The sequence below is a fragment of the Lagenorhynchus albirostris genome, chromosome 7, assembly GCF_949774975.1.
Source record: "Lagenorhynchus albirostris chromosome 7, mLagAlb1.1, whole genome shotgun sequence".
Lineage (NCBI taxonomy): Eukaryota > Metazoa > Chordata > Mammalia > Artiodactyla > Delphinidae > Lagenorhynchus > Lagenorhynchus albirostris.
Genome location: NC_083101.1, coordinates 58,517,923 through 58,535,400, shown reverse-complemented (window position 1 = coordinate 58,535,400; position 17,478 = coordinate 58,517,923). Strand labels below are relative to the sequence as shown.

General features: G+C 36.6%; 1 protein-coding gene across 1 annotated transcript in view; it reads left to right on the top strand.

The window, feature by feature from the left end:
- The window catches only part of PTPRD (protein tyrosine phosphatase receptor type D), a 523,277-nt gene that overhangs the window by 308,695 nt on the left and 197,104 nt on the right, over positions 1-17,478 (top strand). The window contains exons 5-6 of the mRNA XM_060153475.1: positions 14,038-14,226; positions 16,353-16,370. Of these exons, the coding sequence (XP_060009458.1) occupies positions 14,038-14,226; positions 16,353-16,370 (207 nt within the window). The remainder of the gene's footprint in view (positions 1-14,037; positions 14,227-16,352; positions 16,371-17,478) is intronic.

Below are 17,478 nucleotides of genomic sequence, written 5' to 3'. Positions count from 1 at the left end.
TTTTTCCTTACAGCAGAAGAGGGTAACATTTAAAAACTATGATTGTATGTGCTAGAATGTTCTTAAATCTCTATCATATTAAAACCCATCAAGAAAATTGATATCCCAGAAAGTTTTTTTCTAGAACCTCACTCACCATGTTTCAGGAAAGTAGCTTAGGCTTACATGAGAGTCACCAAAGACTGGCTTTATTGTGTGACTTAACCGCTATTTGCAAAGGAGCAGATCTGTCAGGATTTCAACATCAAAGTTCCTATGCTGTGCCCAATTGGTTCTCAGTAAATGGAAATCTATGAACTTTCAAACCCAAGTCACCAGCACCAGAGGCTAAGGCTATGATAGCCATTAGCAAAACCAAAATGGAAAATGTCTTTCACTGGGCAAGCACTCTTGATTATATTTTATATGCTTCTGAGTTAATTCCTGGAAAACTATAAAATTTGCCAGTTTGATTATAATTTGCCCATGAAACGTATCATGCACATTTTACAAAGCTGTATTGTGTATTTTATCGTAATAAGCACCTAAATTACACTGGGTATTTTAGGGATCAGTGGCTGAAATACAGTTCTCACTTCCTTTAGCAAATGCACACACATTATTTGCTCAGCAGCCTCATAGCCATATCACTAAGCAATTGAAAGAGCGTTCATCTTGCAGTAAACGTAAAACCATCCACTTGTGCTGTGGGAAGAACTGCAGGATAGGTTGGCTTTCTATGCCAGTGAATTCAAGGCTGCGATAACTTTTTCACTTGTCAAGTTGCTGTCACTTTGTTAAGGAATTAGAGATTGTATGTTGCCTAAATTTATAACAATATGTCAGTCTCTTGCAACTAAATGAAAATGAACAACTCTGGGTTGTTTTCAGTATGTAAGAAAAAGGTTTATTGTATCACTAGTATCTTGTCATTGGAAACTTGTATCTATTTAATTGGCGTGTAGCATATTGAAATGCAGCAACTATGAGTTATTTTTAAAGCGAGTCTTAATGGCATGTCTTCATAGGAGTACAACTCAAATTACTTTACCTTTCATTCAAAGGCATTCACTGTCATACTCTGATATTTAGTGAGTTTCTTCTCTGGCTAGAGAGAAACTCCCCTGGCATGCTCAGCTGTCTTCAGTTTGCAGGGATTGAGTTGTTGGTGGGGAAAACTGAGGCAAATCTATGGGTATCTCCATCCCATTCTAGACTGATGCCCAGGGAGCACCTGCCACATTGATAGTGAGGGTGCTGAGCTCACGTGTGTAGGCAGACACAGTCCTTTCTTGCCTTCACCCTGAGACAAAGCATGTAGGGAAACAAATGGCTTAATATACCAGCCCCTTCCGTCAGTTCCTGAAGGTAAAGATGGGTCACTACTCATTTGGCAGATACAGTTACTTTGTGCTCGGTGCTGTGCTCCACCCCGGGGCACCTATACTGGTGAAGAAAAGAGTCCAGGGACATGTGCTGTTACGTAGGTGCCTCAGATGTATGTAGCTCATCAGCTTTGCCTGTAACCCTTTTTCTAATTTGCTGAGTTTAACCTCTATTGAAGAAAGTCAAGCCTTCAGAATTTTATATATGGAAGCCTGATAGCTCTTCTAGGAGCAAAGACTATGAGATTTCATTCATGTACTTTTTGGTGGTGATTTTGTCCATTTTTGATAGTTTTTCTTCTATTTGGTTAGTTTCCAGATGTCTGAGCTTCCACTGAGTAGCAGTGTATTATTTTTGATATTTCAAAATTATTGAATAATTGTGTATCCTGTGTTTGCATTTAGATATAGTATTACTTTATTTGGTAAGTTTATATCAAGAGAGAGAAAAGCTCAAAAATTGAAAAAAAGGAAAACATAGTTATATTTCTTTGGGCAGTTTTCGTATATTGACAGGTTGTGAGTCCAAAGACTTAAGACTGACAAATGTAAGTAGTTCTTTTTGGAAATTCTTTGCTGTTAAATTCAGGCTCACTTTTGACATAGAAATAGAAAATTATTTCTATTTGGGGGGAGACTTCCTCCATAGATATATAATACATTCTTGAAACACAAGTTCTGTTAAAGGTTTATTCACGTGCTCTTGTAGTTTGCATTCTTTACAGTAAAACACCGTATATATATTTTTTCCACAATACCCCCCCCCAAATAAAACTGCCATCACCTTTGTTTTCAGAATCTGTCTTCTCCCTTCAGATAAATAGCAGTCATTCAAAACTATGAGAAATGCTACTGAGTGGAGTTAGATGGTGAAATGTTCTCTTCGGAAAATGTATTTAGACTTGTCTGAATCATGTGATTTTTGTGCCTGCTTCTCTTGCCCCCATTCCCATAAATCGTTAAAGACAACAGGATGACAAACATTTGTCGTTACTGTGTTGTAGGTCCAGGGGGAGAACTGTGAAGAGGTGGAGAGAAGGGGGAAGGTAGATTTCTGAAAAATTTCAACAGTGTGGCCTAAGAAACAACTCTTGTATTTCTGAAGCAATTCTGGGGTTTAAGTCAAGTTGACAAGATTTTAGTTGGAAGGAAACTTACCAAACAGCTCATCTTCTATCTTAAACTTTCTCAGACATTTGGGAAGAAAATTAAAAAGCGTCTGTCCACTTCACATTTTCACTTCTCTAAACAAAAATCATAACTGAATTTTTTCCTTTAGAGTATTGATTTCTCCACATTTTTTTTCATGAGCTTGAGCCTTACTCTTGAATTATTACCAAATTTTGTTCATTTGGTTGATAATTAAATATTTCTAAGTCTTAATTTTATAGGAATTTACATATTTTCAGATCTAAAAGTTTTTTGCTATTATTATTGTTATAAATTTGATAACAGTTGAAATGTCATTTAGCTAATCTGTATTCACGGGGGCCTCTAATGAAGTACACATTTGGGAATATTTTTCAGAGTTGGGACAAAAATGCCTGGGACATGCAGCTATGCAGAAGCTTTGGGAATAAATCTTGCACAACTAAGATATTAATAAGATAATCTAAAGACTTATAAAATCTCATTTAAGTAACAAAGTAATTATAATAATTTACTTACATGATTTTAAAATTTGAAACCATCTCAATTGTATAAAAAAAGGAAACTAAGAACACAGAGAACTTATTTTTCCTGAATTATTTGTAAATTGCCGACATGATACCTGCGACCCTTAGGTACCTGTATTTCCTCCAGACAAGGACGTTCTGTAGTTTCAACCATCCACATCAGGAAGTAAACATTGATGCATCATAACCATGTAATTCTCAGACCCCATTCACCTCATACTACATTTCAGCATTGTCCCATTTAGGTTCCATCAACTGTCCCTATTCACATTTCTCTAAATGTCTTCGAAGGCTTTAGTTCAAAATTACACTTTGCCTTTGTCAATCTGCAAGAGTTCCTCAGTCTTCCTTTGGCATTCCTAGTCTTGATAGTTTCGAAGATAACAAGGCTGTTATTTCATAAAATGTGCTTATTTGGGGTTTTGCTGATGTTTACTCATGATCATATTTAGATTGTGGATCTTTGGCAGTAATATTATCTTAGTTCGTTCAGACTGCTGTAACAAAATACCATATACTGGGTGACTTATGCACAACAGATATTTATTTCTCATAGTTGTGTGTGTGATGAGAGCCCACTTCCTAGCTCATAGAGCATCTTCTTTACTCTGTGTCCTCACATGGAGGGGGCAGAGATGTCTCTGGGGCCTCTTTTAGAGGGGCATTAATCCCATTCATACAGGCTGTGCCCTATGACCTAATCACGTCCCAAAGGCCCCGCCTCTAAATACCATCACATTGGGTGCTAGGATTAAACATACGGATTTTTGGAGGAGCACAAACATTTAGTCTATAGCAAATATCATAGAAGTGATGCTATGTTATTTTCAGCACGAGTTTGATTTATCCCATCATTGATATTGTTAATGTTGGTATCTTGATCAAGGCTGTTTCTGTGGGGCTTCTCTGTCATAGAGTTATTCTTTTCCTTTATATTTAATCAATTCATGGCAGGAGTTACTTAAGAGACTATGCCAATACACCATTCTTGCTGAAACTTTTCAATTTATTCTTTTATAGCAGTATAGACTCATGTCTTTTTATCTTATTTCATGTTTTATAATGTGGTGATATTGTTTTTTCTTCATTATTTTTTGTTGTTATTGTTCAGATGGTTCCACATTTGGCTAATGAGAACCCCTTCAAGCTCCTTTGACCTTTGAACATGACCCTGTCATTCTTTGAGTAGTTCTATGTACTACACATATTCCAGGTACATCTTGTATTTTCCTTGTCCCAGTGCTGGGTAGAATTAGTCGTTTCTCCAAGGAGCTCTGTTTCTTCTCACTAGAGAGTCATATTTAGAAACCAAGCCCTAGATACTAGGTATGGCCATTTCTACTGGGTATGGCTGCTCCTAGCTTCTCTCGAGTCACACAGCTAGGGAAGATGTGTTTAGTAAGCTTATATAAGGAGTGTATGTATGTGTGTATATGCACACTCATTTACAATTACATTGATTTCTATATCATTATATATATTTTTAAAACCATGAGTTCATACCAGTACCTCCAAGTCCAATCCAAAACCACATGGTTCATTCTAGTTTTCTTATTGATGAAAAATTTGATCACATAAACATTTTATTTATTTTTGTTTACATTCACCACAATACAGGGAGGCAGCCAGGATGAATGTTTTCCTTGGCTTTATTTGTTCTGAGCTCACTAGAATTCCTAACTGTTACAAAGCCAGCAAATAATGGAGGCAGGAGCCAAATCCAGTTCTCTTTCCATGTTTACTATTCTTTGTCCCTTTCTAAAAACAAACAAAGAAGAATGGGAAGTAAATGCTTGAACCTTAGCTCTATTATGCATTTTTCCTTAAAAAACTTCATAGTATGATTTAAATATTAATTTATGTAAAGTGGTTAATATACAAAATAGGGAAAAATTTGGACAGTGTATGGGATAAGTATCATGACACCAGCTTGTTAGTAAAAATAAATTAATAGAAAGCAGTGAGCTTTGTGAAAATGGATGTTATTGGATTTTTAGTGAGTTATTTATTCCCAAGGATAAATGCATAACCCTGATTTCTAAATATGTACTTAGATATCCAAGTATTAATAGACCTCATCCCCTCCCCCACCCCTCAATGAATTTTAGATCACAAAGAGTATGATCATTTGCTAAGGCCAAACACTAACAACAATGGGGGTTAACATAATGCCATGTGAAATTGCAGCTACCGCATTCATACTAATGATAATTTAATCTCAATGAGTTTGTGTTCTGCTACACAGACAGTAGACATTACTTTGCAATTTATAGGATAATTGCATACATTGCTTCTAAATAAATTTGCTTTACTCTGAGCCAAGAATGCCTTACAGCCTCCTCCATATGTGAAGACTGTTTCAGAAAATGGAGCTTTTGCTCTGGAATACTCTGTGGGTTGCTGGTTAGTATGCTGAATATTTAGTAGCTGCTAATGAGACTCCTATCAGCTTATCAATGTCTAATTTCCTATTCTTGTATGGCATAATTTTATGAGAAATCTTCGGAGACCCTTATACCCAGTAACTGCCCTTAAGAGATACCTTAATCCAGTCTGAAATAAAAGCTTCTCTGATTGATTTATGGCCATATTAAGACAAGCATACCCATCTGTACATAATAACTTGCGAAGAGGATCTTGGACTAAAAATTCTTCGTATCTTGTTCGTAATTATTTTGGGGGACCAGACCTTATATTTATTATTTCATTTGGAATATCATTTATTAACTGGCAGTTTCCTCCTGCTTTCGATATTTTCTTTTTGACTTAGAGTAGCCTCTGACTTATAATTAGAAACCACTTTATATATTTTTTTCAGTTTCATTCATATGCATATCATTTTGATAATGGCCCAGGAACCTAACTTTGCTAGAAAATGTTGATTTAACTTTTCTTTCTTTCCCTTTTACTTTTCTGTTTTCAGCCCCTTATTCAATTCACCTGCAGGAAGATTGATTTTGAATAATACGGTCATGATGTCAAAACAGTACAAATTATACCCTGCTGCCATATGGAATGGTGAAAATAAAAGCTTTATTTACACTGTGTTCTTTAAGAAAAGAATAATAAATGTTTTTTCCCCTCTTCAGGGATTGTATTCTGGAAAGAAACAGTTCTTGTTTGTAGCCTGATAGCGTGGTTTATTCTGAAAGATAATGACTTGAAAACTCATTTGCTGTTCAACAAAGAAGCAAATACTCCAACTACTAACCCCTCAGCCTTCCAGCCTCTGAGACACGGATCTGTCTCCTTTCCCAGACAAAGCCATTTGGGGTAGTCATTATTGGTCCCATATTACAGAGGAGACCCCTGTGCGGTGTTATAGGGTTATAGGGTTGATATGCTGAATCTACTTCTGTCTGCTTCTCTGGTCTGTGTACTGTCTTTGGGTGTCTGCTCAAATCAGAAGTCCTGCCACTTATAGCCCTTCCTAGATAATGAATTAGAAATTACAGATGGGTTAAAGACATAGGCACAGGCTGAACTTGAGCTCCTTAGGGAAATTATTTGATATTTATCATCCTTTTCATAATTCCATTTCTCATCCACATTTTATTGGCTAACATACATGGCAGAATTCTGTCCTACCTGGAAACTGTGCAAAAAAATGAGAAGTCAGTTGATACATATTAAAGGATGAATCTTTTTTATGTAAAAGTGTTTTAAAATTATTATTACATCCCATGAAACTTTAGTCCTTTCTGCTTAAACAATGAAAGATGACCAAGTATTAGGAATAATTTTTGTTGTGTCTTCCATTATGAGTTGACTCTGATTAAGAGTTCTATCACTGTTCACGATGAATATTTATTCAAAGAACAGCAATTGGCATAGAGGAAACATGTTGAAGTAAAAATACACCAAATCTAGAGTTAAAAGATTTACAAGAATTTTCTGCTGTATGTATGACTGAGACCAAGTAACAATTTTGCTGAGTCTTTGTGTCTACAGAAAATGGTAATTATTATACCACCCTTGCCTTACCTCAAGCGACCCTAATAAGTCTCAAATGGTTTCAGTGTTTTCAGTCATTCACAACAAAGCTTTGCTGTCCCAAATATTTAGCGTTAGTTTTGGGGGGAACAAATTGGATGACAATATGATCTGTTTTATTTGTGCTGTTTGTGTTGTTGATTAATCAAAAGCCTAAAATCTTGTTCAGAGTGAGAAATGAGGGCTTTTACTAGCTTATAAGAGGTTACTTGGCACATACACTACCCTCTAAATTCACTTGCATTTCTATATAATCCCTGTTTCTTTATGATTCCCGTAGAATATTTCTCCCATTTACAGTTTATTGCTGCAGCTCTTGTTATATCAAGCCTTAGAGTCACTTGCCTCTGTTCTATTTAAATCTTTTGTGGGAGCTTGGGATAGAGTAAGTACATATATGCTAATATTTTACTAGATGCCAGGCACTAGTGTCAGGCTGCACCAGGCACATTTAATGCATTATCCCATTCAATCCTCCATCTATGGGCTGGGTACTATTTTTACTCCCGAAGAATCTAATTATCCTACAGATACAATTAAATCACAGCAATATAGAGATTCTCTAGATTACTTCATACCCAGGGCCTGGCCCAGTCTTGGCACAAAGAAGGCTTTCAGTAAATATCTGGAGAATGACTGATGATCTATTGACAGTCCATCTATTAACAGTCCAGTAGATTTTTTTTTTTTTTGGAGTATAATTGCTTTACAATGTCGTGTTAGCTTCTGCTGTACAGCGAAGCAAATCAGCCACGTGTATACCCATATCCCCTCCCTCTTGGACCTCCCTCCCGCCCCTGACCCCCATCTCACCCTGTCCAGATTTTTTTTTTTATTTTTGGCTGCGTTGGGTCTTTATTGCTGCACGTGGGCTTTCTCTAGTTGCGGAGAGCGGGGCTACTCTTCGTTGCTGTGCACGGGCTCTAGGGCACGCGGGCTTCAGTAGTTGTGGCACACGGCCTTAGTTGCTCTGCGGCATGTGGGATCCTCCCCGACCGAGGATCCAACCCGTGTCCCCTGCATTGGCAGGCGGATTCTTAACCACTTCGCCACCAGGAAGTCCCCCAGTAGATTTGTTTAAACTAGTAGTTTAAAAGGTCTTTTTCTTTTATTGTAATGCAACTTTCATAAATATGAAGATACTTTCTTATTGACCATCTTAAGACCAATATATTTACATTTTTCAAGAGGATTTTTACTGTCTTAGGTAGTACTGTATCTCTAACAGGTAAGCATGCCTTTCAACATATTTTAAGGGGTATAGTACTTTATTTAAGAAAATATTCTTCACAGTCTCCATCTAATATTTGACTTACGTTAAGAAAAACTTCCCTTATGCAATTCTTTCATCCTTCAAAATGAAAAAAGAATGTTAGTTGTGCTTCTGTAAGATTACATCATGAATGCCTAAAGCTTCAAGATATGCAGCCACTGAGAAATTTCTGCTCCTGGCAGAAATCTTTGCTCCTGGCAGAAAGAAGACCCAGAATGTCTGCCTCAACATGCAACTGAGTGATTCACTTGGATGTTATCATTAGTTTGAACATCAACAATCCCATCATTCTAAAGATAGGATAGCAGAGTAGAGGTACATATTCCCTTGTGTTCTTTTAAGTTTCGTTGTGTTCACACTTAAGGTTTTGTTATGTGGTTGCCATTTTGACTTGTAGGAACTTACAACCGGTATAGGAGGGAAGGCTTCCTGTAAAATTAAGAAAGCAGGATCTGAGTTGTGTGTTTCTAGTGTAGCAACTGCACTCAGTTAAAGAAAGAGCCAAGCATAAATTGCACATCCTAAATGATGAAAGTCGTTTGCTAATTAAATAAAACCTGTGACTATAAAAATGAAGAAAGCCATCATTAACAAGTATTTTTGTGAATTTATAAGTTTAATACTACTTAAGACACTGTAAAAGATAGTTTTGCCTCTTAGACTTATATTTAAATTGGGGAGACCCAATCTATAGCCACAGGACAATTAAAGAATGATTAACTGTTTAAAAAGGTGCCGTTAGGACTTCACTTCCCTGGTGGTCATGTGGTTGGGAATCCGCGCTTCCACTGCAGGGGGCACAGGTTCGATCCCTGGTCAGGGAAGTAAGATCCCACAGGCCATGCAATACAGCCAAAAATATGAATAGGATGGGATAGAATAGAATAGAATTAAATTAAGTTTAAAAAGATGCCATTAAATAAGCCCAGTAGGAATTCAGAGATGTCACATGAATAAATGCAGAAATGGTTGCCCAAATTTCCTAAATATGTCTAATTGCAAGTGTTTATTGAATACGGTAATGGTTAAAAAGGAAGTAACATATAGCCCTGCCCTCTGTGAGCTTTGAAAGCTTTTAAAGAGGAGCCACTATGAACTGTTTGGTCCTCAGGAAGGTGGTTCAGAGGGATGAGTTCTCCAGGAAAAAAAATTTTAAAAAAGCTTATCTCTTTCTCCAGATTCACATCTTTTAATAATTCTTTTGGAAGAGCATACTGTTGATATAATTGACATGATTTTTCTTCATAAACATATTTGCTATAAATCTAAAAAATTGGAAATGTGGCATCATGACAAATGGTCCTTTATTGAAAACTTCTTTAAATCTTTTGGGACTAGAGTCAAAGCACCTGTCTGATTGAACTCACTGAATCCTAGCAAGATTAGGCAAGAGGAACTGCTTAGGGCCACCTTGGAAGGAGGCTGTGGACTTAGTAGGCAATTTAGTTTTGTGTTTGCTATCAAATAAGAGAGGTTGAGTTTTGTGGAATTGGAGCAAAAGTAAAGCATCACTAAAATTGTTTATGGTTGAACAATGAAAGTAGTTTGAGCAAATTATGCAAAAGCTATTACTTTATCATTCACAGATATCTAAAGCATAACTCCCTACAAAACAAAGTCGGGCTGTTTTCCCTATACATTCCTTTAAGTCTTGGAGAGGTTAGGGGTTATTAACAAAAGTTTTACAGCAATGGGAAGTTGACTTTGAAAAATGCTGAGGTTCATTATTCTCTTTCTTTAATGGAACTGAAAGTTTCATATCAGCATGTTTTATTAAGACCCCAAACAGGTTCAAGGAATGTGCTATATTTCCAGGTCTATTATAGCTGCCATTCCAAACAAAATATGTATGACTTCTACGATTCACTACGCACAAGTATGTAGTAATCTGCCCTTTAATGGCCTCTCAAAATGACGGACCAAATGGCTTTGTGAAGGTCAAGTCTGATTTAAATTGTTGATGAATTAGTAGCTAATCCTGCTTGATTGAATATTAATATGGAACAGTAATAAGTAAGGCATTTTAAAGCTTAATGAACACATTAAAGAATAGGACAAAATGCTTTTCTTTTCACTTATGTAAAAAGTTTAAAGCTACTAACATTAAGACAATTTGTTAATTTTTGCTTCTGTATTTTCCTGTAAAAGTTTGTGTGGTTAACATATAAAGGGTATTGATTTTTTTTTTTTTCCTCAAGTTTCTGGTACTATGCATTTGATGAGCTGTCAAAATTGATGTTATCAAATGGCCAAGGCAGTTTTATAGAAATCACCAATAAATGTAGAGGTGAAAAAAAGCAATTAACGTCGTCTAAACTACGCCCACTGAGATAAGCATACCAATTAGAAATTTCATTATTTCTACAGTTCATTTTATGTTGAATACTGAGTTTTATTGCCAAATACCTGACAGTCAAATTGGAAACAAGCCACAACTGTCAATGTGTAACAGCACTGGCTATTTGAATCTGTTACATTGTGATGTTTCTCATGAAAATTTAATGAAGAAAGTGCATTAAAAGAGTTTCTGTGCAAAGGGGGGGATGGATAGAATTTAATTACCCTTATTAAAAATAAGAAAGGAACTCTCTTTACATCCTTTGTCTGATTAGTATGCGAGAAAGATTATCTTTGTTGTACACTTGTGTATATGGAAATGGGGCTCTGGAGTGTTCTTTATGAGCTAAGGAGGAAAAGAAAGGTCATGCAAATGTATTAGCCTGCTTTCCATAGGGCACAAGTCAATTTTGTCAGCTCTCCCCAAGGTGAGGTCTTCATTTCTTATAAATGGTTATTAATTCTAAATTTCTTTGGTAAGAGCCTTTCGTAAGCGGCTCAACAATCTCAAGTCTTTGACATTTGCCACTGATAGGTATAGAATATTGGCGTGGTTCTTCAGAGAGATGAACTTGTAGAAGAAAAGTAATGACTAGTAGAGCAGTGTTTATGCATGTGGATGTAACTAGTAGTTAGATGCCACAGGAGTGACTCAATGTCCTGGGAAAGACAGAAACAGCTCAGGAATCCCAAGGTGATTTTTTTATTAACTGAGGTTCATTGCTTTCAATATGAAAATTAACAACAACAAAATATAAGAGCTTTTTTAGAAACTCATTTCTAGGTGTCTGAGGCAGTGCAGTTGATTTTGGGGCACTTGAAATAAATTATTTTTATTCTTTGAAGCATTCTGGGTCAATAGCTGGTGAATGAGATGTTAAATAATATAATGTGTGTGGTACAATGGCTATTGAGCCTTTTGCTTTATTTTTTTATTTTCCCAAATAACATTAAAACTAAGCTTTAGATGTAAACACATTGACTAAAGCTTTAAAGCCATTAAAAAAAAAAAGTCTGATGAAATTCAAGTGGAATAGAGTCTTAAAATTAGCATAGCCTAATTTGCAAAATGCTCTTTATCTGACTTGTAATTTTTAACCTTCCCTTGGAGCCTTGAAAAGTCATCTTGAAATTCCATTCTTAACCACTGTTTCTGACACTTGTCCACTGTAGACCTAGGCTTGGCTGGCAGCCTGTAAGCATTCAAATAAATGGAAAGTATTACTACTGCTTCCTCAAAAGAGCCACATCTTTCAACTTAAGTAAAATGTAGCTCATCGAAGTTAACTATCTTTTTAGTCTCTGGCCGTAATTAGCTGGTGGGACAGGAAAATATCCTGTGGTGAATCCATGTGTCAAACCCAACTGCTTCAGCAACTTCTTTTGGACTTCTCATAAATCTCCCTTGGGAGAACCAGAGTCTACTTTTCCCTATTAGCACCTTGATTTTCTCTTACAGAAACCTGGATTTCATGTTCAGGATATCTTCCCTTTCTTGGGAGCTTTAATCTTTGGTAGTATTTTGACTTTCTTTTACTATTCACATTCCAAATCTCTCTCTCTGGTTCTGAACTATTCCTCTGCTGAACTCTCTACCATAAGTAGTTTTCTACTATGTGTAGCAGGAAACTTTTTAATCACTGTGATATATTCATATTTAGGCTTAGCAATCACTGGAGTTCTCTCAAAATCTGTCAACCCAGACTAACTTGATGGCAGGGGATTTGGATGCAGGCGAGGCATGGAGAAATTTGTATTACAGAAGGATGAACTGATGAGAATTAAAAAATACAAGGCAGTGGATTTAGGTACTTACTACTGCAGTTGATATGAGGAGCAAAAGATTAAGTCTGTTGGAGAGAGTTTTGAAAAGTTTTATAAAGACGGTGATTTTGGTTGTGTGGCTTTCTAGAGACACACAGACGGTGTACTCATCGGATATGATTTGTCTGGGGAATGGTGAGAATTTCATTGTGGGCAGAAGAAATGTTTCCTATGAGGGAGGTCATCCATGAGAGGCTGAGAAAAATGGATCCTGATTTTAAAAGACTTCGCTAGCCAGATTTAGGAGATTTGAGTTTACCCTGTAAGTAGAGAGAGAGTGGAGAACACAGATTTGGTCAACAATGCAGTGGAGTCATCAAAATGTGACCTTTTCCCTTGAAATTGTGCATCTTTAGCAAGACTCAGAGGATCATACCAGAAATTGTGGGAGACATCCAAGTAGAAGCCAGGTACCACACCTGATGGTTTCTGTTCTGCTCACTGGTTCTGCTTTAGAGTCATTTTGGAATTGGTGGCTGATGACAATTCATCAGAGGTCATGAGGGAATGTTGGAATGTTGATTACATTAACACCAGGCCCAACTGGACGTCAAAATGTTTCATAATAGTCTACAAACAAACACCCAAGTTCTAATTTAGATAATTCTCACCCATATAACTAAAATTCCTTCAATCCGTGAATAGAATAATATACCTTTCTAATGCTAACTGGAAGAGCTGGCCATGCAGGGTATCAATGTAGTCATGCTTGAGGGACTTAGGAGAACTTTAATTTCTCAAGATCTAAGATCTGGGGCAATTTTGATGTGGGATAGGGAGAAATGAACTTTGGATGAGTTGAAGATTCAAAATTTAGGAGTTTCAACTTTTTAATGACTGAAAATGGCGTATGCCTTTGGAATGGAAGAAAGTGTTCTCTTACCCTGAGGAATGTATGTATGCTTCTGTGTTGCATTTTTGAGTTGCTTTTGTTCTTTTCTTCTTTTGTAAGGGAGAATTTCAGGTACTTTTCTGACTAATTGAAACCCTCTACAAAGGAATTCATTCAGGTTGAACCTGTGCTTGGGTGAAAAAATATAGAGTTTTACCTAAAGGTTAAAAGAAAAACATAACAGATTCAAATACAGATAGCTTGGTCCAGCTAACCTGCTTGTTCACCATGTCCTCGTAAAGCTAGCTCTTTTGGATCAATGGTTTTCCCTCAAGGAAAAGTTTTCCTCTCAGTGCCTGTACTTCTGACGTTCCTTTCTTTCTGGCCAACTCAACTTGTTCCTAAAGGCTCATTTCACAGCTTCCTCTTGGTGCTCACTGACCTCATCAGACACATACTGTAGAGTGACTTCTCCTTCTCTGCTCCCAGAGAACTTGATCCATTCCTTGGTCATGGTTTTTATCACACATGTCTGAGCTCTTTGTTAGGCTGTTGGCCTCTTAGACTGTGCACTCTTCTGGCCAGGAACAACGTTCCTTAATGTAACAGTGCAATGCTACCTAGTTTGTGTTAGCTTCTCAACAAATGATAGGTTAATGGGAGAGGTTAATGGTCAATATCTCTTGAATCTTGGGTATCTGACTTGATAACATGTTTGTATCACCTTTTGTCTTGCAGAGGATCAAATTCCCAGGGGCTTCCCTACCATTGACATGGGCCCACAGTTGAAGGTGGTTGAGCGTACACGCACTGCCACCATGCTTTGTGCAGCCAGTGGGAATCCGGATCCAGAAATCACTTGGTTCAAAGATTTCTTACCTGTCGACACAAGCAACAACAATGGCCGTATTAAGCAGTTACGATCAGGTAGGGTCTTGTTACTGTTTCCACAAGCTCCTAGAGAATTTTAATTTTTCTTTTTAGTTTTCTCTCTCTTTATTTTTGTTTTATTTATTTTTAATATTTAGGTATTGATTTTTCTCCCTCTTCTCTTTCTCTGTTATTTAATGTGTTGTCCACGTTTGTGATGTCATAGCCCGTTTCAGAGTCTTTCTTCTCCTCTCTGTGTTTTGCAGCTTCTGTTTAATCCACATTGCTCAGTGCTGTGACTGCATTTTTGATAATTTTTTAATTTACTGCTCTTCCGCAGTATTTGATGGATCCATTTTCTCCTCTTTCTTTCTTATTTCTCTGTTTTCTTTTGAACGAAATTTATTTCAACATTGGACTTCATTCAGAACTTGCAAGGAGTTCCAATGGTTATATCCATTAAAACCCAAAAATGTTCATATTAAATGCTAAAATGATTCAGTTTTATTAAAGTGTGTTTTCTCTCTTTTCTGCATTTGAACTCATCAAACTACCAAAGTTTAGTAAGTTTGGGCACATCTACTTTCTTTTCACTAATACATAAAACACAGAAGTGTTATCTCATGAGTAACCAGATGTATTTTTTTTATAAAGTCCTTCACAAAGTACCAATGAAAGGAGGGGATTTTTATTAATATTATTATAATATTATTATGAGTGAGTATTTTCTACACATTAGCCACAGTAGTGTGCGTCCACATCAAAGATTTTTGAACCCTCCAGTGACTGGATCTACAGAAGTCTGCTTTTGGTGTAGACTCCAGCTTTGCCTCTCTCTCTCTCTCTCTCTCTCTCTCTCTCTCTCTCTCTCTCTCTCTCTCTCTCTCTCTCTCTCTCTCTCTCTCCCCCCCCTCTCCCCCCTCTCCCTCCCTCCCCCCTCCCTCCCTCCCTCCCCCTCTCTCTTTCCCTCCCCCTCCCCCATCCCTCTCCCCCCTCTCTCCTTCTCGCTACCCATTGCCCTTTCTCCCTCTTCCATCCCCATCCCAAGTTTATTCCTTTGCTCTCTTTAGATTAAAAGTGGAGATAATTCTAAATTTGTTAAGTTTTAGAGCCTGTCCCTAGGTAATTTCTCAGGGATGTGTACTAGTAAGCTGTTTACTTTGGCATTGGTAGTAATATTGATACAGAATTCTAAGTTGTTTAACTGCCTGTCTTCCCAGAATTCTCAGCTTTTGACCTGTCCTGTGATGTTAAAGCGTCTTGTTAACTGCCTCTTTTGCTTGTTGTCAGCAGAATTGTGTAGATTAGCATTCTGTTATTGTAAATAAAGAATTAATTATTCACATGTAACATAGATGATTTAGTATATAAAGCTTTAACTCTGAAAAATTTGTACCAAATTTTAAGGAATATAATAATATTTTTATGCTGTCTTTCTTCTCTCCGTATTTAAATCTCCAGAATCTATTGGTAAGTGCTTAGTTCTGAAGCGCACTTCACCCCCCCCACTAATTTCCATATTCAGATTATTATTATTATTATTAATAATAAAATGCATGGCATGCATTTTACTAACTGTCAGTGTAGGCACCAGATTTCCTTAGTGGCGCACACACACACACATCCACGGAACTGTTATCGTAAGAACACTGTGTAGAAATAAAATAGAACACAAGTTATATCACACAAATGTAGCATAGTAAGTAGCATAAGATATATCCAGTGAACAGTGTTTGTTTCTAGTTATTCTTTAGTATTTCCTATAACAGTATATATATATGCATATCTATATATATACTTAAATAGATTAGCCAGTATTTTCCTCAACTATGTCTTTAAAAATATTGTTTAGTTCTTTTTTTTTTTTTTTAAGACTATGAGGCTTATAAGCTATAATTCTAACCCTATATGACCCCAGACCTAAGAACTCAGTTGCTTCTCTGAGAAAGGCAATGCTGCCTATTGTGGTCTTTGCCCTCTGTGGTATAATGCAACTTGCTTTTATGATCTAATAATACTATCTAATATATTCCTGTTTTACCAGTATAGTAATTCAAGTTTCTTTTAAGACCTTATTTAATTCTGTAAATCTAATTTAATTCTTCTCCCCAGCCCTAGCCTCCTTCTTCTCGTACTAATGCTTCTTCTTTCTAATCTTATTTGCATTCATATTATCCACCCAGGTGGTACACCAATAAGAGGTAAGAGTGCTGAACTAACGTTCACAGAATGATCTTACTCATTCTTTCTGTCCTTTCATCACTCTCATATTTGTCCTGTTTTCAAAATCATTACAATACTGTCCATCAATGTTATATTTTTCCTTTGTACTGTTTGGTTATGATTGGTGACTCTCATCTTGTGAATTTTTCTTTTCTTTTTTTCTTTTTCTCTTTGTTTTGTTCATTTCTTTCTTTATGAAAATGATTCTTTAAGTTGTGATATGCTTCAAAGAAAGCATATCCAGGTCTTTAGACCGCAGACCAGTCACAGCGTACCATCTGTCCCTCTTTTTTTCCTTTTCTTCTTCTTCCTTTTTCCTTTTTTTCCTTTTTTTTTTTTCTTCTTTTTCCTTTTTTTTTTTTTTTGGTCCAACTGGAGAAAAAAAAAAAATCATTTTTTTTCTTCCTTAGCTGTTCTTGTTCTGGACCAAAGTCAAGATGGTCTGGAGAACAGTGGCAGACATGCAGAAGACAGCCTGGAACACCTGCTTTTTGTCTTTATCTTTCAAAAGGTTTTTGCTTTTGTTCTTCAATTCTTTTTTCTCTTACTGTCCTAAAAGTCAAAGAATGACTCCCCTTTCCACCTGATCACACTCGCCTACAACCTGACAGCAGTGCTTTTTCCCCCCCACTTCTTTTTTTCTTGGATTACTCGCTTCTGGATTTTTCGATCTTCTGTCCTTCAGGCTCTGGAGACAAAAGGTGCTGAGTATTCTTGGTGGTATGTGGATTGCTGGTTTTTTAGACTTTGACTCAGTGTGCATTTCTTTTATAATTCTTGTTTTGTATTTTTCTTGGGGTTTTGTGACACCACACTGCTAATCCCACTGGTGGATTTTGATGGGTGTCTTAGGGGATCCGTCTCGAGGTCCTCAAGCAGTGGTTGGTTGGCCCTCCGGGCTGGCATAGGCCATGCTTTTTAAGTTTTTAAAAAAACCTTCTAATTCAACTACTCTTTGTTTTTCAGCAAACATAATAAATGATTGTAAGTCGTGGCAAACTGGTCTTTCTTTTCTTAAAAATCTGCATGTCTTAAGGGAGTTTTGTTTCTTTAAGTAATATTTTCATGATATATAATAACTAATTT